Raw genomic sequence first — 23,190 nt, 5'->3', positions numbered from 1 at the left:
GACAGACCTGTCGGCAGTGGCCTTTACAACGAGGAGAAAGGGGCAAGTCTTCCCGTGGCTTGTCACATTCGTGAGTCCGGCTTCGGCGGTCGCATGGCCTTGGAAGCGTCACATTTCGCGGGCAGATGCCGCGACAAGTTGCATATCAGCGTAGCATCCACGGCGGAAGTCCGTTCCGTTCGAGCGTTTGCATGCGGCTGCCTCCGGACGGCCGAACCCCTGGATCGGCAGCGGAATATATAAGGGAGAGGGGTCCTGCAAATATCTGTACGACTCCTTTGCACTCGGGATAATCTACATCACAACCAACCAACTGAAACCACAATCCTAGCATGACGCTCCCAAGGAACTAGGTACCATCACTCCACATAAAGACGTTCACACCATTGCATTGCGACCACTACGTCCTCATGGCTGCAACCAACGGCCTCGGTGCAGAGTCGGACAAGAGTGTCCCTCGTCTGTTGACCACGGTAGTGGATGAAATCGCTGCTTCTGAGCCCTCTCGCCCGTTCCAGTTCCAGCCCAAGTCGCGCAAAGCCGAAGACGGCTGGATCCCAGTAACCTTTGCCGAACTCGCCAATGCTGTCAACCACGTGGCTCACATCGTCGCCGAGACGGTCAAGAAGGACAGCACCGACGACTTCCCGACGCTTGCCTACGTTGGGCCCAACGACGTTGGCTACGGCGTCGTGGTCCTGGCCACCATCAAGGCCGGCTGCAAGGCACTGTTGGTCTCTCCACGAAACAGCATCGAGGGGCAGCTGTCTTTACTCGAGAGGACCAACTGCAACAACGTGTGGTACGCCGAGTCGTTTCACCTCACCGTCCGGACCTGGCTCTGCGAGCGCAGGATGAAGTCGTGGGCCGTTCCGCCCCTGAAAGAGTGGCTGCAGGCACCGCCGGCATCGCCGTTTCCGTATGCCAAGACCTTTGAAGAAGCCCGCTGGGACCCATTGGTTGTCCTGCACACGAGCGGCTCTACCGGGCTTCCCAAGCCCGTTGTTTTGAAGCAGGGCGGCTTTGCCGTCGTGGACATGTTCAGAGCCCTGCCGGAGTACATGGGTTCCGACTTTGTCTGGAAATTCTGGAAATCTCACGCAACTCGCATCTTCGTACCCATGCCAGCGTTTCATGCGGCCGGGCTACTCGCCGGCATGTTGAGCTTGGGGATTTACTACGGGTTGCCTGCCGCTCTGCCGCTGCCAGACCAGCCTCTCACGCCGGACTTGACTGTCCGGTGTTTGCGGTGTTCTGGGTCCGACGCGGCGTTTTTGCCGCCTTCTATTGTCGAGGAGCTGAGTTTGGTGCCCGAGGGCGTGGAGGAACTCAAGAAACTGAGATTTGTAGCTTTCGGTGGAGGTGAGGACGCCCGAGCGATGCGCCAGTGCCACAGAGAAGGAGAAGGAGAAACCACAACTGACCACTGCGTAAAGGAAACCTGTCCAAGTCAGCCGGCGATTCGCTCTCGAGGCAAGGCGTTGTTCCCCATTCAAGTCTGTTCCCTGCACACCGTGACTGACTGGCCGCAGGCTCACGCCGTATGCTCTGTACCACCAGCCCAATCTGAAACTATGGCAGTACTTTATCCTCAACAGCGAGGTCATGGGCGCCGACTGGCGAGTCCACGACTCCGAGAATGGCATCTATGAGCTCTTCATCCGCCGCAAGGATCCCAAGGAGCCGCTTGATCAGCCCCTGTTTTACACGTTCCCCGAACTCACAGAATGGTCTACGGGTGACCTGTTCAAGGCTCACCCCACCCTCAAGGACCACTGGATGTATCACGGACGAGCGGACAACATCATTGTCTTTTCAAACGGCGAGAAGCTCAACCCCGTCACCGTCGAAGACGGCATAGTCGGGCATCCCTCCATCAAAGGTGCCCTGGTCGTCGGGCAGGACAGGTTCCAGCCGGCGCTGATACTGGAACCCACGACGCCGCCCAAGACTGACGACGAGGCGCACGCCTTGATTGAGTCCGTCTGGCCGCTCATAGAGGAACTGAACAAGGAGACCGTCGCCCACGGACGCATATCCAGACAACTCGTTGCGCTGTCCGACCCGGACGTCCCCTTTCCCCGGGCCTCCAAGGGGACAGTCCAGAGAACACTGGCAGTTCGCACATACAGGCACAAAATCGAAGAGATTTACAAGCAGGCTGACGAGGCCTACGCGGCAGCCGCTCAGCCCCTTGACCTGACCAGCGTCGACAGCACGTTGCGCTCCGTGCTGGACCTTCTCACCGTCCGAATGGGCGTCAGCAAGGTAGAGCCCGCTACCGACTTCTTCAGTGCGGGCATCGACTCGCTGCAAGTCCTCAGCATGTCAAAGTTCCTGAGGGCCGGCCTCGCAGCCGCGGGCGCGCAAGTTGACCATGCCGTCGTCGCGCCGCGTGCGATCTACGCCAACCCTACGCCGGAGCAGCTGGCAAAGTATCTCTATACTGCTAGGAGCGCAGATGGCGCCGCAGAAAACACACGAGACGCCGATGAAATCTCCATCCTGGAAGACCTGGTGTCCAAATACACGGCAGATCTACCTGCCCGCCGAGGCGACAAGCCGAGACCCCTGGAGGACGGACAGACGGTCATCTTGACGGGCTCAACGGGATCGCTCGGGGCGTATTTGCTAGACATGCTCTGCAAGTCGCCGCACGTCAAAACCGTCGTCGCCCTGAACCGCGGCGGAGACGGCGGCAGGTCCCGCCAACCCGACGTCAGCGCGGGTCGAGGTCTCGCCACCGACTTCTCCAAGGTGGACTTCCTCGGCGCGGACTTGTCCCAGCCTGACCTCGGGCTCGGGGCGGCCAAGTACAGCGACCTCGCCGCCGGCGCCGACCGCATCATCCACAACGCCTGGCCGGTCAACTTCAACATGAGCGTGTCCTCCTTCGAGCCCTACATCCGCGGCGTCAGAAACCTCGTCGACTTCTCGGCCGCGTCGTCGAGACAGGTCCCCGTCGTCTTCCTCTCCAGCATCGGCACGATTGCCAACTGGAGATCCCGACAACTAGTGCCCGAACGGCGCCTCGGCGATCTCTCCCTGCCCCAGATGGGCTACGGCCTGTCCAAGCTCGCCGGCAGCCTCATCCTGGACGCCGCGTCCGAGACGTCCGGCGTCCCCGGCGCCACCATCCGCGTGGGCCAAATCGCCGGCCCCCGCGGCGAAAAGGGCAAGTGGAATCCGCAGGAGTTCCTCCCCAGCCTGATCGCGAGTTCGGTCCACCTGGGCCTGCTCCCGAGGGAGCTCGGCCCCCAGAGCGTGGTGGACTGGGTGCCCATCGAGGACGTGGCAGGACTCATCCTCGACGTCAGCGGCGTCACGCAAACCAAGGACGTGTCGGAAATCAGCGGCTACTTCCACTGCGTGAACCCCGAGACGGCAGACTGGGCCGACTTGGCCGCCGCCGTCAAGGACCTGTCTGGCGGGCGCATCCGGGAGCTCGTCGACCTGGAGGACTGGGTGTCGGCGCTGGAGAAGAGCGCGTCCGACAAGGCAGACGTGGACAGGAACCCGGGCATCAAGCTGCTGGACACGTACCAGGGATTCGTGGCGGCCAAAAAGGCCGGGCGTGCGGACCACGTATTTCTCGACATGCGGCGGACGGTGAGGCACAGCAAGACCGCGGCCAGCCTGGGTCCCGTCACGACCGACCTGATGCGGCACTGGTGTGCGCAGTGGAACTTTTAGAAGGGAGGGAAGGAGTAAGGAGTACAGGGCATGCCGAGACGCAAGTCATTGTTTTCGAAGCAGCAAACGACAAGACGGTTGCGGTTTGTCGTGTCCTCGTTGCCGTCTGTACATTTATGTTGGCACTGATGCTCATTGATAGTTGTGAAGCCTGTGGATTAAACAAGTGCTGCCGAATCAGCAGTACGGAGACGGGGGGGAGTAAGGAATAGCACCATGTACAGTATGTATGTGCATGTATGCATCACGACTGCTCCGAATGAACACGCCAAGCAAAACCCTTTCCAAGTCACCGCAAGCAGGTCCAGATAAACAGGCCAAGCAAGACACCTTCCAAGTCACCGCAAGCAGGGCCAGATAAACACGCCAAGCAAGACACCTTCCAAGTCGCCGAAAGCAGGTCCAGCCGCAGCAACGCCTGGGGAAGCACCAGCATCCCACCGCAGCCTTTTTTGCAGAATGCAAAAGGCCCCCCTCCCTCAAAGCCCAAGAAAGTACTCCAGCATAGCCGGGTAGACGGGCGTGCCCAGCCCAGTCACAGGGTCCCAGCCCGGCACGGCGGAGAATCCCTTGTTGCCGCAGGCACTGGGCTGGCCGTCGCCGTCGGGCCCGCCCTTGGCCTGGTCACCCTTGACGACGTCGGTGAACATGGCCGGGTTCTTGTACAGGGCGGGGTTGGCGAAGCCGATGGGCGCCTTGCCGGCCTGGATGCGCTCGTCGTTGATGCGGGTGAAGATGGCGGCGACGAGGGGCGCGCTCATCGACGTGCCCCCCGAGGTGCCCGGCCGGCCGCCGACCACGACGACGCCGTTGTCGCCGAGGGCCGCGACGTCGGGGTAGCCGCGGCCGGCGCGGTTGTAGATGCCTCCGCCGATGGTTGGGATGGTGCCGTCCTGCGTCGTGTACGACCTGTAGCCCGGGTCGTGCTTGGACAGGTAGCTTTCACACGCTCCTTGTCAGGCCTTGCACACGCGGCGCGTACGTTGGGAATTTCGGGGGGAGAAAAGGGGGGAGGGTTGCAAAACTTACGCAGCTACGGCATCCTTCTGGTAGTCGGGCGTGGGCCAGATGTTGCTGAATCCGCCGCCCGAGGAGAAGGACTCGGTAGCAATCTCCTCCCCGCCGGCGAGGAGGACGGTAGACCCGACCGCAGTCACGTACGGGCAGCTGGCTTGCTGGCTGGGAGTGAAGATGTCGTCGTCGGGGCCGAGGCAGGGACCCGACCGTCGGGCAACGCCGTCGTCGCCGCTTGAGAAGACGACCGAGGTGCCCTGGAGACCGAGCTTCATGAACTCGTCACATTGCCGCTGTGGCTTTCACGTCAGTCAGGCGTTCCGGAGAGGAGATGGAGCCGGCCTGCGTTACCTGGAGGTACTTGACGGGGTAGTCGGCCTCGGCGGTGCCGTAGGAGAAGGAGATGACGTTGGCGGCTTTGAAGGTGCCGCACATTTCGTCGGGCGTCTTTCTATCGACGGCCGGGTCGTCGCCAGGGTTGTTGCAGTAGCTGCCGTCCACGGCGTCGAGGAAGGTGTTGAAGATGTCACCCTTGCGGGTGGCAGCTTCGTACAGCTCGGCCCCCTGGGGGTAGATGATGGGGATGGCGATTTCAAGGTCAAGATCCGACTCGCCGCCAGCGCTGTCCTGGTCCACGGGGGCCGTGGCGCCGTCAATCAGATCCTTCTTGGGTCCGGTGCCTTGGGGAATTCGCGGTGCGTATTTGGAGTAGAAGGAGTCCAAGTCCTCCTGGGAGTAGACGTCGTCGGACGTCTCGAAGATACCCATGCGGTTGGAGTCATGGTGCAGGGCGCCATCTGAGATATTGTACCGAGACTTGATACACGCGGGCGTGATGTACTCGGCGCAGCTATCGGTGGCATCTGTCGGGGGAGCGTCAGTCATGGTTGCACGGGGCAGGCTTCTCGTCCTTTTCCCTTGGCTACGTACTCGGGTGAGCTGCCAGGAACTCGGCCGCTTCAGCCGACAAGGGCTTGTGAGGCCTCAATATGCGGCCGTCACTTCGCTTGGCCTCCGGGGAAGGCCTGGTGGTCTGCGACATGACGACGCCGGGGGTGATGAAGTCGACGAGGTCCGAGATGTCACTGGGGAGCGAGTACTCGTCCGCGCCCATGTGGGCGTTCCGAGCCTGGATGTGGTCATACATGTGGTATTTGGTCTTGAGGATAGATTCCAGCTGTCCCACGGTGGACTGGAAGTCGACCCAGCCCTTGCTCTTGGGGGAGGTCATGCTGTCGGCAGAGACGCCAGACTTGGTCAGCCAGCTCTTGACCGAGTTGATGGCGCCCTCATCGGGCGCGAAGAGCTCGACGACCTGATCCTTGGAGTAGTGCCGGCCGTACTTGGCAGAGGACGGATCAGAGCTGTGAGCTGGTCAGCCGGTGAAACTCCCGCGGGGACGTGTTTTGTGCCCAGAATGCACCACCTACACTTCGAGGAGGTAGTCCATGCCCTTGTCCAGGTTCTTCTGCTTGAGAGCGATCCTGACGGGAACCTTGGTGTTGGCATCTACAGCCTCGCGCTTCGTCCATCGGCTGCTGGACACATCGCGCTTCTCGTGGACAGTGTCTGAGCCCATGGAAGCGGCAATGGCTCCGGCAAAAAGGCCCTTCAAGAAAACAAGGTTCGTCTTCATGCTGACTAGATCTTTTTCAAGAAACACCACAACAGTATGGACCCGATGTAGCGCCGGGGATGAGGATTTGCGAACAGAAACATCATCAAAACCCGGAACTTGGACCCCTTTTATGCTTCTATTCTCGCCCACGGGACTATCAGAGAAGAATCGTCATGCTCCTGACACGGCTTGTGATGACGAAGCCCACTATGCCCCATAACACAGTCATCGTTGCGAGTACGTCGTCCTCCCAGCATCACAGGACCGGAGGATCACGTTGCGTGGAGATTGCATCATATGTTGTGACCTTGCCAGATGGCTGGGGATCGATGGTGTCATTGTCAACTTCCATCCTCGCCTCGGTCAGCGGATCGCGAGTACAACGCTAGTATCTACATCCTGTTTGCCCAAGAAAGCCAGTGAAATCATTCAAAATACCTTGACTGGCGAGCACCTCCCTTGGCGATGGTGAGAGCTGATCAAGTATTGATGCCAAAGGACCTTCCGTGTTGAGCAACGATAACCATTCATGCCTGGCTATTCGCCAGCAGACAGGCTCAACAAGTCTCTCAGACGGCAGCAAAATGGATGTGAGATTCTGATATCTTGATGTGACGGACGCTTCAGAAGCGAGGTAGACGATGGGATTTCGGAATAACTAGAGAAGGTGCTGCGAGGGTGACATCGCTCGAGTCCCTGAGCGCCAATGGCGTGTAAAGAGCAATCTACTGACGGTAAGGTTGCCGAGAGGGCGGGTAGGCCTGGAAAAGCTAACGACAAGAGATGTGTTTGGAATCTGGCGCTATCTGGGCGCCGCTGTGTGTCCTGGTCCTGTCATGTTAGCCGAGGTGAGCGGCCGCGGAAGATTAGTGAACCATCCAGGACGAGCCAGACCACGAGGCACTTGATTGACTGGAGCCATGAAGGCATGGGCGCCTCGTGCTCTAATGCAACATGGTCCGTTGGCACGCCATTCGGAGGCCTTAACACCAACAAAAGATAATGTTGTGTAATCGTGTGAATTGGATGCTGGACCTCACGCCTGCCCATCGAGGCCAGCCACCCTCGGCGAGTCGCATCGTACGCACCGCCGCCCGGTTTCGGCAAGAGGCGAATCTTTTCAGCAGCAGGAAACAATTCGCTGGAAAAAAAAAAAAGCTGTTGCCGTTGCGCTTCCCATGGACAGACAGTCGTGTTGATCGCCGCGTGTCTCGTAGTGCCCCATGGCCGCCCACACGTCCATGCTAAACGCCAGCCATGAACCCAGCCTCTCTCACCTATGGCAGATGTCACATCATACCAGTGAGTGTGCGGGTGAGCCTTTTCTCCAACCTCGAAATGGATCATCAGGGGACCTGGGCCGAGTCTTGGAGAGTCTGGCCTTTGTAGCAGCGCCCATCTCGCAAACACACAGCCGGCCCCCTCCTCCCGGTCTGTCTCGGAAAGGGGAGATTCAGGCATACTATCTGAGCGAATTGACATCAAGTGTGCAGTCGTGATAAGGAAGGCACATGGTATATCGGAGGTGCTCGTTCCAGCGACATCTCGAACGCCTCCCGGATGCAACGCTTTCCGAATTCGCGATGCCGCATAGCCGACGCAACGCGCCGAGGCCGCCCCAGCAGGTCGAATACTCCCCGCTCATGGAGTCATGAAAGATCAGATATGCTCTTTCTTCGTCCCTCGCGGCGTGTCCCTGATCCGCCTTCTTGATCCAGTTCTCCGAGCGGGTGGATGACTGTCGATGATTGGGGTTTTTTTTTCGGGGGGGAACCATGCCCGTCGGCAGATATCAGCTTGACCTTGAGAGCCTGCGCTTGGTCATAATCTGCGTCGTTTGAGGTGAGGGATAGTCTGGAGGGTGTTGTTCGGACAAGGATGGCGTGCTTTGCTGGGCTCAAACGCGCGTGCCGCGCACATAATTCGAGTTGATTCGCATGGGAGTCCACGGCGTAACGTATAAGTTTTGAACCTGTCTAGAAGATCCAAGGGCCTCTTTTTCATCTCTTTCGCTGTACATCTCTCGTGCTGCCAAGCGCGCACGTGCGGCGTTGTAAACACATATTACGTGTTCCTCCGTTCCTCTGTGCAAATTAGTCGCCCTGTGAACTTTAAAGTGAGTCTGCGACAGTTCATAAATGATGAATCTGCGCTCCCCGAGGCTGAGACTAGCCTTCGCGGTGTATCGATGGCCAGGGCTGCAAGTCGAGCTATGTGTTGTCAGATATTTCCGATTGGCATAGCACGGAGCGGACTCCTACAAGACTGCAGGGAATCTTTGGCCTCGGCAAATAAGATGTGTATTGGTACAAAAGCCTAGAAGTAGGAAAGAAATTCCATGTTGCGAAGGGGAACGCGGTCCACTCGCGCAGCAGTGAGTATCCCTTGTATTCTGCGGGCATCGCGTCATCCAAGTTGTCATGGTGCTGTGCGACTCCAGACCGTCGTCGCCCGGCGATGGGCACGTTGTGCTCCAAAAGACTGGACTTGCTCAGAATGCCAGGTTTTTTGTGTGACCTGTGGTTGAGTCGCCTACGGCTTCGTTTGTTCTACAGAGGTAGGGCCGGTGCCTCTCACAATAATGCGGCGGTGCAAAGTAATCCACATGAGCATGCACCATGCTCTCGTGAGATGCAGGTCAATGACAGATGAAATCTCCTAGAGCAGTCCGGTACGCGTTGCGACCAGCGAGCCCCAGTGCCATTTTGGCAAGCAGGCTGACGAGCTGCTACCATGTACATCAGCAAAGAGTCAAGAGTGAACCTACATGTACGTCTCGTGATATCAGACAACCTGCAAAGGCCACCTGCAACCAGACAGATGCACGTATGAACCCAACCAATTCTGCTTCGACCTCGCCTCCAAACGTCTCACCGTCTTGACGCCCTCTGTGCGTCAACACCCGCATCGCCGACAGGCACGATGACCGAATAGCTCATCGCGCTGCCCTTTGGCTGCACCCCCGTCCCCAAGAACAGCGGTGTCATGGTCCCATCCTCTGAGAAATACAGCTGCGGCCGCTCCCTTCTGTGAAAGTCTATGACGGTCCCGTCATCATACTTGATCTCGGTACTAAACGCCAAAGTCCGGTTGCCGAGAGTCCACGGCCCCTGGTAATCGCGCGCCCAAGCATGCCGTCCGACCCTTGGCCCGTCTCCGAACCCGCCTCCTGGTTCGAGGGAATGCAGCAGCATATGGTAAGTGCCTCGGCTGTCGCGCCAGATAAACGGGTCCTCGTTGCCACTGGCAAAGACTGGATCCTGCTGAAGCTTCTCGTAGGGACCAGCGTATCCGGCTTCTGACACGGCAACGTTGATGAGCTCTTCGCCGGCGCAATTGTACGGGCAGCCGCGGTAAGCCAGCAGCACTGCCCGAGTGTCGGCAATCAAGTCGCCCTGGTCACCGCGGCTGGTCCTGGAGAAGAGCGGGAACGCAGAGGGGTTTGTCACGTCTGCGTCCCAGCCGCTGCCGTTGTTCCCTCTCAGCACCTGACCCTGGGACTTCCAGTTCCTCAGATCGCGGCTGGTCATGACGGTGATGCCACTTTCGCCGTTGTTTGTGTTTCCAGCTCCGCACGTGAAGCGCTTCACTTGGCAGGTATCGGCAACCTCTGTCGGACAACCAATGCGGTACATCAACCACTCTCCATCGGCAGGGCTGTAGACCACAGTCGGATTGTGGGCAAAAGTGCCCTGGACCGGAGCGGCAGACTCGTATGGTCCTGCTGGCCCGGAACGGGATTCTGCTCGGATGATGCGGCTGTACGGTGCCCAGTAGTCGAGGCCGCAGCCGTGGCTGAACTCGGACACGAAGAGGTGATATAAGTTGTCTTCCTGGGGGTCTTTGACGATGCTGTTGCACCAGCTTGATGTCCCTCGGGCTGTCTGGTTGTACCCATTGTCTCTCTTGGCTGGGCGGACGTCGAGAATACCACAATCGTCTCCGATCCAGCCGGCATCGCAACGGCAGGCGTGATTGCGGCTGCAGACGCCGTTTATTAGACTGCAATCTTGGTCCTGGGTGCACTTCTGGCGTGAGGGATGGAAAAGGGCGCAGGCAGCAGCCAAAATTTTGGAGGTGTGATGCAGACCTCTCATGTTGGACTTGGCTTTGGCGTATCGCGTAGCGTACAAGGGCTTTTTACCACTGCGCGGGCAGGGGGTTCAACGATGCGTTTGATGTGCCTCCGGATAGTTATTTGATGACGATCAAAGCCGTCCCATCTTGCCAAATCCTCAGGCAGGCCATCGTGGTTATAACCTCTAATCCTGGCTCTTGATGCGGGGAAGCTCCAGCAAGCTTGATTGTGCCCAAGACGTTTTGCGATGCGGGGTAGAAGTCGACGATGCCCGATTGAAATGGCTGCTTGCTTGATGGTTTGCGGGTAATCTAGATCTTCGGTCATTCGTTTGAAGTTGTGAGCAAGTCGAGACTCGGAATTTCCAGAGGAGTCGGATGTGACGGGCTAAGCGGCTAAAACCACTTGACAAAAAAATGACGGGGAGATTTCACATTTCATAATATGATGTTAATTTATAAAAAAAGAATCAGCCAGAAAGCATCGTGGAACGATTTCTGCTCCCGGCAGGGCTTGAACCTGCGGCCTCCGCATCACTAATGTTTATTAGTACGAAGCTCTAACCAACTGAGCTACGGAAGCTTTCCTGCTGATCTGTGACTGCGGACATCCTTGTTCTTAACTAATAAGGTGTACCGAAAGTAATCGCCGCAACGGCAACTCCCTTGCTGCAACGCGTCATTTTTCTATTCATTGATAGACGTTCCTTTTAAATATCCCCAGAAAGAATCAAGGGACTTTGATGAAATGTCACTGTACTCCGTACATGCAGCAGAATCCAACGGATTCCTGAGCCGTTTGGAGCCAAGCACATAATTGGCATCGACGTCTTTTCGCATTACTCAGCATGGGGAGAAGCACGACTACGTTGAATCCTCATTCGACAGGTCGACCTCCGTACCTGAAATAAAAGCAGGTCGAACGAGAATGAAGCTATTCCCGCACTGATTCCACCCGTTCTGTTGTTTCATCTTCTCGCCTCTGAGTGCCAAACGCCGTTCAACTTCCCCGGACTCGTCATTTGCTTCTGAAGCGCGGTGACTTTGTTCAATTTTGTAAGAAACATCGTGTGCCTCTGCTCCGTGAGATCTAATTCCTACCTAGCGAGCGTGCCTCGAAGACGTACATGTCTCCAAATTCCATCGTACCGACCAACACAGGCTGATACGCAGTCCAACAGCGATGTTGTACCTTCAACAAAATATCCAATCCAACAAATTTCATGCAGTCACTACTCTTCCCACAGCACACAAACTCGCCATGTCGAAAATCACATCCACCGCATTCATTCAGTTCCGCAACCTATCCCCCTCCTCACAGCCAAGGGAACCTCGTCCCTGGCTCCAGACCTGCCTGGCTTCGGCTTCACCACTGTCCTGAACACCTGCGTCCACAGCTTCGACAGGCCATCCAAGGAACCGAAAAGATGGTCGCAATCGCCGGCTAAGACGAGAACACCGACTTCTGGGCTCCCTCTCGCAAGTACTGGGCCTCGGGTTGCCAAGAGAGGCGCTCAGGGGTTTTCTACAGCCGGATGCGACCCAAGTGGCCGTACACGCATGGCTCTCCCGACGCTGACAAGGTGCAGCCCGAAGCGTATGCCCTCCATCAGGCGCCGGTGGACAGCGTGGGAAGCAAAGATGTTCAGCTGGGTCTGTTTTACGGCTACCGCGCCAAATTGGCGCGGTGTCCCAAGCTCCAGGTGGATTGACGCACCTCCAGGGTTCCGCCTTTGGCGGTTTCGGCCAAGAAGGATGTCACTATTGCTCCTGCTGATGCGGAGGCGTTTAGCAGGGACGTTGAAACGCCAGAGGTGAAGTTGCTGGATGCTGATGATTCTTCTGTTGAGACGAAGGAGCAGTTTGCAGATGGTACTGCCTCTTTTCTGGACAAGTTTGGCGTGCTTTGGGCCGTGAAAAGAACACTCACGCCATTTGACGAATTGATCGAACCGACATGCATTATTTGTCGAATATTATCGTCGATTCATAACATTGATACGCTTTTCAGCCAAGAACCAAGGTGTCATCTGCGTAGCTTGTCCAAAGTAACAACTGTGCTGACGGGGAGCAGGAAATACTTGTACGTCGAGGCAACGTGCAAGGCAACTGTCCCGTTTCTCAGAACGCTCCAGAGGTGCATCACAAGCCGCTCACATCCATCAGCCAGTGGGGAATAATGCCCACAGTGACTCGGTATGCTCGGCCAGATACAGCACGGTCGACGCTTGTCGATAGATGGCTTGGTGTGGAAAGAGGCCGCACAGATATCAACAGGACAAGGTGCGTCCCCTCGACGCCTTCAACTAGATTTCTCCGAATCATTACGTCACGGTCATCTTGCTTCGTCGCGTACTCTCACCCCGAAACGGTTGTCGAGTTCGACCCTCGACCTTTCGCATTTCACGGCGTCACGCCCAGCTCAGTGACTCCCATTCACACCTGGCTCATGACATGTTCACTGCACGCTCAGACAAGAACCAAGGCCAAACTGCCAGCTGGCCACGTCAAGCCCTCATCCACGCCAGACTCATCGCCACCTACCTACACAGCGGTCATCATCGCGCATCCGTCCGTCCACCGTCGGCTCCCTGGTAGTCTCGCAAACTTCCCCCGTGGACAGCCTCACCGCGGCGTCAGCAGCAGCCGCCACGGACATGGATCAGTGCGAAAGGTGCAAAAAACGGTTCCCCGGCCCCAGACTCGTCCGGTGCGACACGTGCTTCACCAAAACTTGCCTCTGGTGCCAATGCGAAGTCGTCGGCGGCCTGCACTCGCACATCAACGACTGCTTCACCTTCCCCAACAACCCGGCCGCAGCCTTCGATCCGCTCTTCAAGCCCTCTCTCGCCGTCTTCTCGCCTCGCCGGGGCCTGGCACAGCCCATCCAGAGGCCATTCACGGCCATCCTGGACAAGACGTGGATCCTCAAACGTCCCAAGGAAGACGCGTACCGCCTCCTCATCGACTCGTACCGCCTCCGCGTCCACGATTCGTTCCTGTTCGAGGGGGTGACGAGGCCAGACACCATATACAGCGGCTGCCCTGACTCGGAAAGCGACTTTGTTCGGTACCTCCAAGCCGCGCGCGCAAAGGGCCTCCTCCCGCCGTGGTGGACGCAGGAGACGCTCCAGGCATGCCGGGACATGGGCATGGCCGACTTCCAGTTCCACTCGCTGAAGCAGCAGCTCAGCCAGGCCATGGTGGTGGACTATTATCAGGATGCGACGTTTCCCACGCAGCTGCGGCTCTTTGCGGAGGACGTCCTGGGGAGGGGGACGTGCCTCAGGAGCTGTCGACAGTCTCTCGATGCGCTGGTGGACATGGAGGGCCAAGAGGCTGGGGGGACGCGTATTTTCGACTGGAATGCCTACAACTCGGCCTACGCTCACCAGGACTGGGAGAGAATCTAGAACGAACCGTTTCGACAGGGTAGGAGTGACGACGACTGTATAATACTATTGTCGTCGGGCATCAGCTCAGAGCCAGCGCCCCGGATCACATTCGAGCAGTTGTAGCACACCGTCCCTCGCTCAACAACAACACTTAGGTCTGGACCAAGGGCACGTTTTTACTGCCTAATCATCAACAATGCTTTAGTACCCCCATTCGACGCTGGTCTCCAAGCACCATCAAGTCCACGTTCGCAGGTGCCTTTTTCTTTTTCCCTCTGTTTCGAAGCCGCCACGGGCCTTGCACGCAATGCGTAAAGGCCTACACCCGCTCTTCTTGGCCATACCCTCTTTCAGCTTCAAACGTTGCGTCTACACCAGCCTCGTCCTTGCGCATGATGGCCCGGAGTGGTCGACCCGCCGGTCTACAACGTTCTCGCTGCGTCCAGACCTCATCCACAGCCTCAATGCCAACTCCGTGACAATGGGCCACCACCCAGTAAACGCTAGCCTCTGGAGCAACAGCCTCCCAGCACACTTTCGCATCCATTCATATAGAAACATGAAACACGTACGCACGCCCACCACCGCTGCTATGAAACAAAAGCATCGGGACCTCAGCAAGTGCGTCGAGGCCCCAAGCCTCCCTATTCACATCAGAGGTCCGCGATAATCTTTCCACACTGACCACCATCGGCCCGCGGTCTGGCCCTTTGCAGCAAGTATGTTACGCTCATGTAATGCTCGCAAGGCCACCGTGCCCTGTCACGTGTGGCTGCGCTTACACACCATGTACGAATGCCAGGCAGCCATTTATTGAGTGGCTGCGCCCTGCATATGACTGAGAAGAGCAAATCACGGGGGCCCTTTTCTCCTCTTCTTTCTTTTTTAAATTTTCCACGGCACCCAAAGTTGCAGGCTGCATTGCTTACCCCGCGTGTTTTAGGTGTTGAGTTTCAGCAGCCATCCTCCCAGCTCTGGAACTTCCCGCGCACGGTCTTACCGTCGCAATGGCCTCAGCAAGCAACATGTAAGACAGTACAAAGCACAGTCTGACGGAAAGCGACTGGGTCTTGTTTTCGAATACATACCAGCCGCGAGGGCGAAAAAGATTTCCGACTGCGTCGTGGAGAAAATGGGGGTTTCTCCCCAGGTGGCGAGTTGGGCGTCGCAAGCCGTGGCACCGCCTCTTTGGATAGCATTATTCCCTTCAGCACTCCGCACGGCATGATGCACACTGCCGCCTGGTTGGGGGGTGACAGCCGTCGCCAGTCAGGCGATGCCGTAACGCCGAGATAAAACACAGAGACGTCTTGGCATTCAAGGCGCTAGCAATGTGTGTTGATACATCCTGTCCACAGCCCCGTGCAATGCAATGCTCAATCCCCCGGGCCCTCCGGAGACCGCGCCGATGGTCCTGCAAGTATTTCGACAGCGGAGGTGCAAGCACGGGGTTTCTGGACCGCCCTGGGGAGGCGGAGGAGGGGCGTGGGCGTGTGAATGGCAGAAGGCCACCGAAGTGCACCGGTTACTGCTCCGTGGATTCTCGTAGATGGGATAAAGCGATTATTGCTACACCAATTGTACTTCTCGGGCTGTAAGCCGAGGAGCGAACATGGCGGAGCCGGAGCCGGTGGTGTCGTGGTCCTTGGTCGTCTCACTGGGCTCGCCATTTGTTGCGACTCGCGACGTCAGCGCACGACCCCTTGACCTTGGTTTGTTAGCTCTGGGTCGAGGCTAAGTCCAGAACAGAGGGAGAAAGAAGACTCACACGATACCACAAACCCAAAAGGCAGAGCGTCGCAGCCCGCCGTCAAAGCTGTCAAGCGGTAGCAACAGGCGCGATTCCACGAGCCACAGGACGGGGTCTGGACACGGTCAACCAGAACGGCCGTTACTTCCGACTCAAATCTTGTCCGTTGTGCTCTGCTGCGGCTGCGTCGTACTACTCCGTACACGGGGTCACATTGTGATCTGCCGCCCGGTTGTCACGGTTTGGCTGACGTGAGGGAGAGGAACGCTTGGGCCGTCTCCAGCCGTCTGCTCTGCTGCGATGGCGAGCCACGGAGTATTGGCATTGACGGGTACTGACTAACTACTCTTTTGGCCAAAAGACGCATACCAACTGGGAGCCAAGCTGGAAAACCGAGCTTTCCGGACGAGCTCCCGAACCCGTCCGTGCCGCCCAACACCCACAGCAAACCTTGCTGGCGTTGCTACCGAGTCACTACCTAGTTAGCGGACCAGTTGGCCTTTATGGAATGTTCATCGCAGAATCAGAGAGTGTCGCGGCGGGTTTCTCACCATGACATCTCGACTCACCACGACAAGGTTCTACCCACTGTCGCCATGGCCGAACAAGACGAGCCAAATTGGCCTGGGCATTATGGATTGCAAGTTGGAGGCCTGCGGGACCTTTCTGGGAGTTCCGTCGTCCAACTGGACCTGTGCCGCCAGAGCACCCAACTTGTTGTTGCCAGTTTGGCTACGTGCCGGCTCCAGCGATAAACTTCGAACCAGTCGAGGGGTTCCTGGCTCTAGACTCTCGTGCAACCGATCCATTGCGGACAAAGGCTAGTTATGTGTCGTGCCAAAATCCGCTTGTTCCTCAAGGTGGAGGATGCCGTCCAATCTTGCTGAGCCAGGCAGTTCACCTGTCGATCTAGGCGGAAGAAGGGATAGAGAAACTCTTGCCGGTACATGCCACTGCCACTAGCTCAAAGCCTACTGGATGGGTGAGTCGCTTTGGGGCGTTGACTGGAAACTAGGAGCTAGAACAAGTTAGAAAGCCTTCGAAAGTCTGCGAGGCGGGCTAGGAGCTTTGCCGGCGAGTCTGAAGCCACAATTGGATCAGTCTATGCCTAGTATTTTGGTTTGTGTTCTGCACCACCAATGACATCCTCTTGGCCAAAGTCTGCTGCCATTGGGCTGTTGCTAGAAATACAATAGAAGCCTCGACGACTAATGCATCGCGCCATGTTACTTGCGTCTCTCTCGGTCTAGTAGAACCATCTACGCTAGATGGCGATTGATAAGCGCCTGTTGTCAGGCTGCTTCTATCGGTTTCGCTGGCAGTCGTGTGAAAATTTGTTCAATGTTTCTATCTTGACATTCCATAGTTGTAGTACTGTGTGCGTCGTCTTGAGCCACGAGGCAAGTTTGAAGTTTAACATGCTGGTTGGTCGCCGTTCTAACAATGAATGGCACTACAAACCCATCAGTGGTAGTCAATCAAAACTCCTCATGCCGGGGCTCCGAGCCGGACAGTCTCCGCATCTGGTAATAGTTGGTGCTGAAATATTAGTGTCGCTAACGTTGGCGGAGTTGTTTGACAAGGGAACTCGCTGAACTACATGTAGCCGCGAATGGACCAATGCCGAACAATGAACCAGGGCTGGGCTGGGTGTTGTGAGCCGTGTCAGCCCAATCACATCGGAAACCCGCGGCGAAAGCGTCTTTATGAGTGTCTCTTTGAGCGCTTCAAATCGTCGTCCGCTGCGTTCCGGCGACGACTTGTGCCGACGCAGCAGAGAGAACCCTGCATGGCCATCGCCCCGGTCTACTGTTGCTAGTAGGGTGTGCTTGCTAAAAATTCGCCGATTCTTTCGCACGTCGACGCATCTGCCGCGGAGGTCAAGTCCCTACTGGCGTGCACCCGGGGCCATTGAACTCTTGCCCAAGTGTGAGTACAAGTTTGATGTCGCAGCATCTCGTACAACTCGCCCATTGCATTTTGCACGACCAGCGTCCTTTCCCGTGCTTCTCCGACAGAAAGTATCGGTTGGTCGAGCAAAGATTCGAGGAATTCGGTGCTGAAGCATGATGGCTTGATCCTGCCACGAAAAACAACCATAACCGGCCGTGCGAGACATGCAACGGCGCCTCAAGGAAAAGTACTCTTGCCCCCACAAATTGTATGCTTGCTGGGAGCTAGACTCCAAGGTCGAGTTGGCTGGAGCCTGGGACTACAAGAGACACTACGGAGTAGTAGTTTTGCAAAAGCATAGGTCAAAGTGTCACTCTGAAACGGTTTCAACCGAGAGTGAGGCATTTGCCTGTGAAACGATTGCGATCGATCCGGATCAGGTCCAAGAGTCCAAGAGTCCAAGAGGCAATCTTCTTCTCCCTGCACCTCCTCCTCGCGTTGAATGGGCGTCACAAACAGGCTCCGCGTTGCATTGGCGATACTCCGTAGAGGGCGCGGCTCAGTGAAGACGCCGGTCGGTCCTGGATATCTTTGACATGTGAGGACGGGCCCGTCCAAGTTTCCAGCTGGTAAAAAACTTACCAAGAGCGGGACATGTCATGCCATTTTCTGACTAAACCCTCAACTGGGCTTGGCCGCTGTTTGAAGTCGGAGAATGTTTTGGGCATAAGTCGCGACAAAAGGCTGAATCTGCCACGATCCGCGGAGACGACGCCGAGAAAACTAGTCCAATTAAACACATCAGCATTCCTGAGCACAAACAAAGCTTGCACAATAGAGCGGCGCTGGCCCTGGTCATTACATTGTGCCCAATCCCCATGACTCTGGCTGGTCTTTCATCGACGAGACGCTCATCACCAGCGGAAATAATTGATCATTCATTCAATATCCGAGGTGTGGCATCGTCATGTCCCTTCTCAGTCTATTCAACTGAATTTTCTGCACACGTGCATCAAAACTGCCTCGAAAGACGTAGAATTAGGATCGGAAATTTGCAGGCCCATCAGGAGTCGCCGATGAAGCTAGCCCGCCTTCAGGCCCCAAGACTCAAATCGCCACGTCTCACAAGAACTGGATTTGCTAAACCCGGCACAGTACATGCATATACTGAAGGACCTGAGCTCTCAGAGGCCCGGCCTGTGCGGCTATGCCAAAGGGCGGCCGAGGTACCACGCAAGTACCGAGGGCAACTGGAGTCCTCCTCCGCGTCCTCGTCTGGGGTGTGTGTGCATGGGGCATGGGGCGTACTCCGTACCTTCGCTGGAAGGCTCAGACATGGTGCAGCCTGGTACAGTAGTTTGACAGCATCGTAGCAGGGGTCGCAAAAAGAGGTACGGAGGACACTCATATTAACGCGCCCGCAGACTTCAGTGGTGAATTGAATGTGCTGCGTTCCTGTAGCCCGTGGATCCTTGATAGCCGGACCATGATCCCTGGGTCGTTTCCCCCGTATGCCTACGCGACGTTCTCACGCATGATGACTCAATCAGTCCGGCTCGGTCAGCCTGTTCCACGGGTTTAAGGCTGAGCACCCGGCACCGACATTGTGTCCAGACATCACCCACATGACCCATGGGCAAAGCCCGAGACATCAGAGCTGCAGGCAGTCATCATCTCATGCTCGTCACCGAGCCGCATGACCTTTGCTCGACGTTGCTTGACTTTGGAATGCAATGGTGCAGTAATCTATGCCCCAAGACATAGTGAGTGGCTGACTGCTTGCCGCATATCTCCGTGGTGAAAACTCTCACTGTTGCTACCTGTCTCAAAGTGGACAAGTTCACTGCAATTGTCTGGGGGCTTGCGTATCGCATCATTGTGCTCATCCTCCGTTTCAGTTCGTGAATTGTGACAGTATTCCGGTCACGCTTTCCCGGTATGTCTTCCTGTGACGGTCTCTGCTCTTCCCATCTGACGTGGGGGACAAGATGATACCAGCTTATGCTTGGTACAGGGGCTCGCATGTGGCAATCGGCTGCAAATTATGGAGTAAGCACGCACATCAACACACTGAGGGAGACATGGCTTTTCCCTGCATGTCTCAAACGCCAGGCTGCTGGTCGTTGTCGACAAGTGCAACGGATTGTGCATGTCTCTCATGAGTCGACGGTTTGCAGCTTGCGAATCGGTCCCAATGCAGTTCGTGTGACCGCAAGAGAGCGTTGCTACAGCCGAAGAGTTCTCAGTCGATACCCATTCGCAAGTCGCGGTTCCAATGCCATTCCACAAGCTTCGCCCCCCAAGTAAGTTGAGCAGGTTCCAGATCCCAGGCGGCTGCAAGGGCAGACACCGTGGCTTTCTGGTGGACTTGAAGTGTCGCGGAGGGTAGGGCATTGAGGCTAATAAGCCTGGACCCAGCTCCAGCGACATTGGACGGACACAAGCCGTTCCTATATCCACCCCCTTCTCCCCGAGGTCTCCGATTCGGTAATCTCCTGTTCGGATAGGTTACCACGGAGCGCTTCGTTGCTTTATGCTCTTCGTGACTTGGAATTGGTCGCACCGGGTTTTGTCTTTGCGCGTCACCAAAAACCACTCACAAAACGCCTGGACGAAGGATGCCGGTCCTCAACAGAGTAACTAGTAGCAGACTGGCTGGTCCATGCGAATGGGGGGCCGTTCCATGAGAGGGCTGTGTATACTCAAAACGGAGCAGCCGGAGCAGTGCGTGTGCAGAATAAGCCGAAGGAAGGGCGACAGACGTCTGACGCGGACAGACATATCTGATGATTGCGAATGCTACTCAGTCCTCAATATTTACGCTCACGACTCAATGGCCATGCCGGGACAGCTGTGTCTGCCTGTCGTTCGCCGCCGCCATGTGCCAACCAAAACCCGTCTTGGCTCTTCTCGAGACAGGTGGACTAGTGAATCCAAGACCAGATCAATGCTGTCTCGTTTCGTAGGCCCAACGGAGGACGCCGTAAGAAGGGGCAAAGAGCTTTGTGCTCCGTATTCTGCATCCTTGTCTGGCTGCCTAGTGCTCCGCAATGAGGCGCATTCTCGTACCTGAGTATTTGGTCTTCATCACGGCTCGCTTTCATCGGCCAGGCCATGGCAGAACACAGCTGTCTGGAGTCTTCAGTCTCGAAGCCATCCCTCCAAGTGGCCGCGAACATGGCTCTAGTGGACCGCCTGGCAAGGCGATTCTAGGCTTAGAGGGTTGTAGTCCATTGAGCATGAAGAAAATTACGGAAGCGTACGGAGGACTCGGCACAAGAAATTGCGACAAGCTTGGCGGGCTGGGCAAGGTGTGGGTGAGTTGACCAGTGCCAGAGTTGAAGGCCTCGTTTTGGGGTGCAACAAGTTTCTCCATTATGTCTGCTTGGCTCTCTTGCTGCCTGGTGCCCCCGTGTCACAGAGTGCCGTGCCCGCATATCTGCATAAATGCGGCATACGTTCTCCGTAGATGCATGGGCCAGCGAACTTTCTTCCCTGCCTTGACTCCCCGGCGCCGCGCGCCCCTCTGCTTTGGTGGACCCACTACCCCCACCCCCCACTACATGCATCCACCCCGTCAAACTGCAACTTCGCCCTGCAAACCCGCAAGCCACGCTACGCTGCGGTACCCGTACATTACACGGCCACAGCCGATCCTGGTTTTGCAGTGTCCTCACATCCCGGTCAAGGTGAGAAGCTCGTGGAAGGCCCGGCCAGCATCGACGATCAAGCCATGCAGCAATCTTAAGAAACGGCCGTGGATTTGCTGGCCATCCCGGACCCTATTTTAACTTCTGTCCCCGGACGCACTTTACTTCAACAAGACTGTCCCTCGCAATCGCCTTTTCTCTTCCCAACGCCGCACACCCAAGGCTAGAATTCCTTTTTTTTCTGCCTTGAAGCTGCCCGACGTCCTTTCATCCCCCCGAACAAGTCTCCTAGCCCTGGTCATTGATTGTCCTGCTTCAACAATCACCCTTGGCCTGACTTCACCCACGCACGACACGCGGACCCTTATGACTCCTTCGTCTTGGCCGCAATATCAACGAGACGCCGCTTGAATTTCAGCTTTACGTCTCTCCCCAACACCAAAAACAAGAGAACACGTCACCTTTTTTTTTCCTTTTCCCCCTGCCAGCGTCGAGCCAGAATCGATCAGGGGTTGCTGAAACAGGGTTGTATGTCTGACATCCGGCCGACTCGTACACCATCTTCACACCTTGTCCTGCATCTGGAAAGCATATGTACAGCACGCACCACAACCTGTCGACTATATATACCGCCATGTCCTCCGCCAGCACAAACTCATCCAAGCGCTTTGGCTCGTCGTCTTCCGCCTCATCAGAATCAGGACTATCTACTGAATCTTACCCTCCCACCAGCTACAGAAACAGCATGGACTCTTCAGCCCCTCGACCACCAGTCGCCTCCGTCGAGGTCTTGCGCTGCATGCGTTGTGCTCGCTCGGTCGAAGCTACTTCGACTGACGATGTGAGCTCAACCGGTATGGTGCGCATCGCTCACAACCTCTACTACTGCGAACGTTGCGCAAAGGCGGTCGGCTACAAGTAAACCATGCGCAAGGACGACGCCTAGGGATGGCATAAAACTGCCCCCTTTTGATAAATCGAGCGAGTGCGACATGTTTCCACAATGAGCGAATCACGACAATCGTCCCCTCTTCGTGTGTTGTCAGGCAACACTATCTTTTGCGCGCACATGGGCGGCGCAAAAGCATATGTTGTTCGTTCTACACATCGCACAAGGCCCGTTTTTTGTTTTACCAGCGAAGATACAGAAAGGATACCCCCTCAACATGTGCTACTATTCCCATCTGGCAGCTCGCTAGCATACGACGCCACGTCCAACCTCATTCGGCCTCTTGATCTCAAATACGAGGTAGTTGTGAGATGCGGACGAGTAGCGGAACCCCTCCCCCTCTGAGGGAATCGTCCGCGCGGACAGTCGTGATGTATTCCCGGAACGTGTCAACTGAGAGGAGGTTCTCAGTCATCAGCTCGGCGCCGCATAAATCGTCAACTCTCGGACCAGAAGACATGCCCCTCCGAGTATCGTTCACAAGGTTTGCACAGTCTCGACAAGTTTAAACCGTGTGAACTGGGCCATTCTCCACACCTTGACTGTCCCGAACATATCAACGACGCCGACAGGACCGCCTATGTACGGCACGGTTCGCTCGCCGGCTCTCAGGTAGTGTCATTGAAACCACTGCACTTTCATCCGATGACATCGCAAATGGGCGGTCGTTTTTTTTTTCATTTTCATTTCTTTCCTCTTCTTTTCTTGATTGCGGGACCAAATGCACCGTCACAGGTCATCGACAGTGATGGATTGGCGAGTATTTGGATTTCAATCTCAGTGCCTACGTACTCGAAAGAGGTTATCACGGCATCAAAATTAGCCAGCCAGCCTTGATTGGCGCGCATGGGCTCTGGACTTCTTTTTATTTTTTTTCTTTTGCCACAGATTGAAACGGACGCGGGCGCTGGAACTCCGACCCTGTGGACAAGGAGCGCTGCTGTGCGGCATAACTGGTATGAACGTTTATGGATCAAGGCAGATAGACTCAAAAATACGATACCACATAGGCGACATTGCCCATCAAAAGCTGTCAACTCTTGACGATAAGGTCTGTCTTCTGTGCACGTCTCATTTGTACAAGTCAGACGCTAAAATTTCAGCCGTGAGTGACTTGGCAAGGGGCTTTAAAGCCGATACGAGTTACAGAA

General features: G+C 56.4%; 5 protein-coding genes across 5 annotated transcripts; 3 read left to right on the top strand and 2 right to left on the bottom strand.

Annotated features, from left to right (window-relative positions):
- Positions 1-410: 410 nt before the first annotated feature.
- MAM_01343 (Male sterility, NAD-binding protein) lies at positions 411-3,693 on the top strand (the record flags this gene model as incomplete). The annotated part of the gene is made up of 3 exons (XM_040820142.1): positions 411-1,362; positions 1,437-1,449; positions 1,533-3,693. The coding sequence occupies 3 exons, from the start codon at positions 411-413 to the stop codon at positions 3,691-3,693; spliced, it is 3,126 nt and encodes a 1,041-aa protein (XP_040681630.1).
- Positions 3,694-4,172: 479 nt separating this feature from the next.
- Positions 4,173-6,343, bottom strand: MAM_01342 (Peptidase S8/S53, subtilisin/kexin/sedolisin; the record flags this gene model as incomplete). Its single annotated transcript, XM_040820141.1, has 5 exons — positions 4,173-4,602; positions 4,723-5,000; positions 5,059-5,570; positions 5,638-6,071; positions 6,138-6,343. The coding sequence occupies 5 exons, from the start codon at positions 6,341-6,343 to the stop codon at positions 4,173-4,175; spliced, it is 1,860 nt and encodes a 619-aa protein (XP_040681629.1).
- A 2,852-nt stretch (positions 6,344-9,195) lies between these two features.
- MAM_01341 (Glycosyl hydrolase family 43, five-bladed beta-propellor domain protein) lies at positions 9,196-10,422 on the bottom strand (the record flags this gene model as incomplete). The annotated part of the gene is made up of 1 exon (XM_040820140.1): positions 9,196-10,422. The coding sequence occupies one exon, from the start codon at positions 10,420-10,422 to the stop codon at positions 9,196-9,198; it is 1,227 nt and encodes a 408-aa protein (XP_040681628.1).
- Positions 10,423-11,937: 1,515 nt separating this feature from the next.
- MAM_01340 (uncharacterized protein) lies at positions 11,938-13,815 on the top strand (the record flags this gene model as incomplete). The annotated part of the gene is made up of 2 exons (XM_040820139.1): positions 11,938-12,105; positions 12,955-13,815. 2 exons carry the CDS (start codon positions 11,938-11,940, stop codon positions 13,813-13,815), a joined length of 1,029 nt encoding a protein of 342 aa, XP_040681627.1.
- A 7,909-nt stretch (positions 13,816-21,724) lies between these two features.
- Positions 21,725-22,012, top strand: MAM_01339 (uncharacterized protein; the record flags this gene model as incomplete). The annotated part of the gene is made up of 1 exon (XM_040820138.1): positions 21,725-22,012. One exon carries the CDS (start codon positions 21,725-21,727, stop codon positions 22,010-22,012), a length of 288 nt encoding a protein of 95 aa, XP_040681626.1.
- Between the last annotated feature and the right edge of the window lie 1,178 nt (positions 22,013-23,190).

The sequence above is a fragment of the Metarhizium album genome, assembly GCF_000804445.1.
Source record: "Metarhizium album ARSEF 1941 chromosome Unknown scaffold_2, whole genome shotgun sequence".
In the NCBI taxonomy this organism is placed as follows: Eukaryota; Fungi; Ascomycota; class Sordariomycetes; order Hypocreales; family Clavicipitaceae; genus Metarhizium; species Metarhizium album.
The sequence above is the reverse complement of the archived record's forward strand: the minus strand, read 5'-3'. Positions and strand labels throughout refer to the sequence as shown.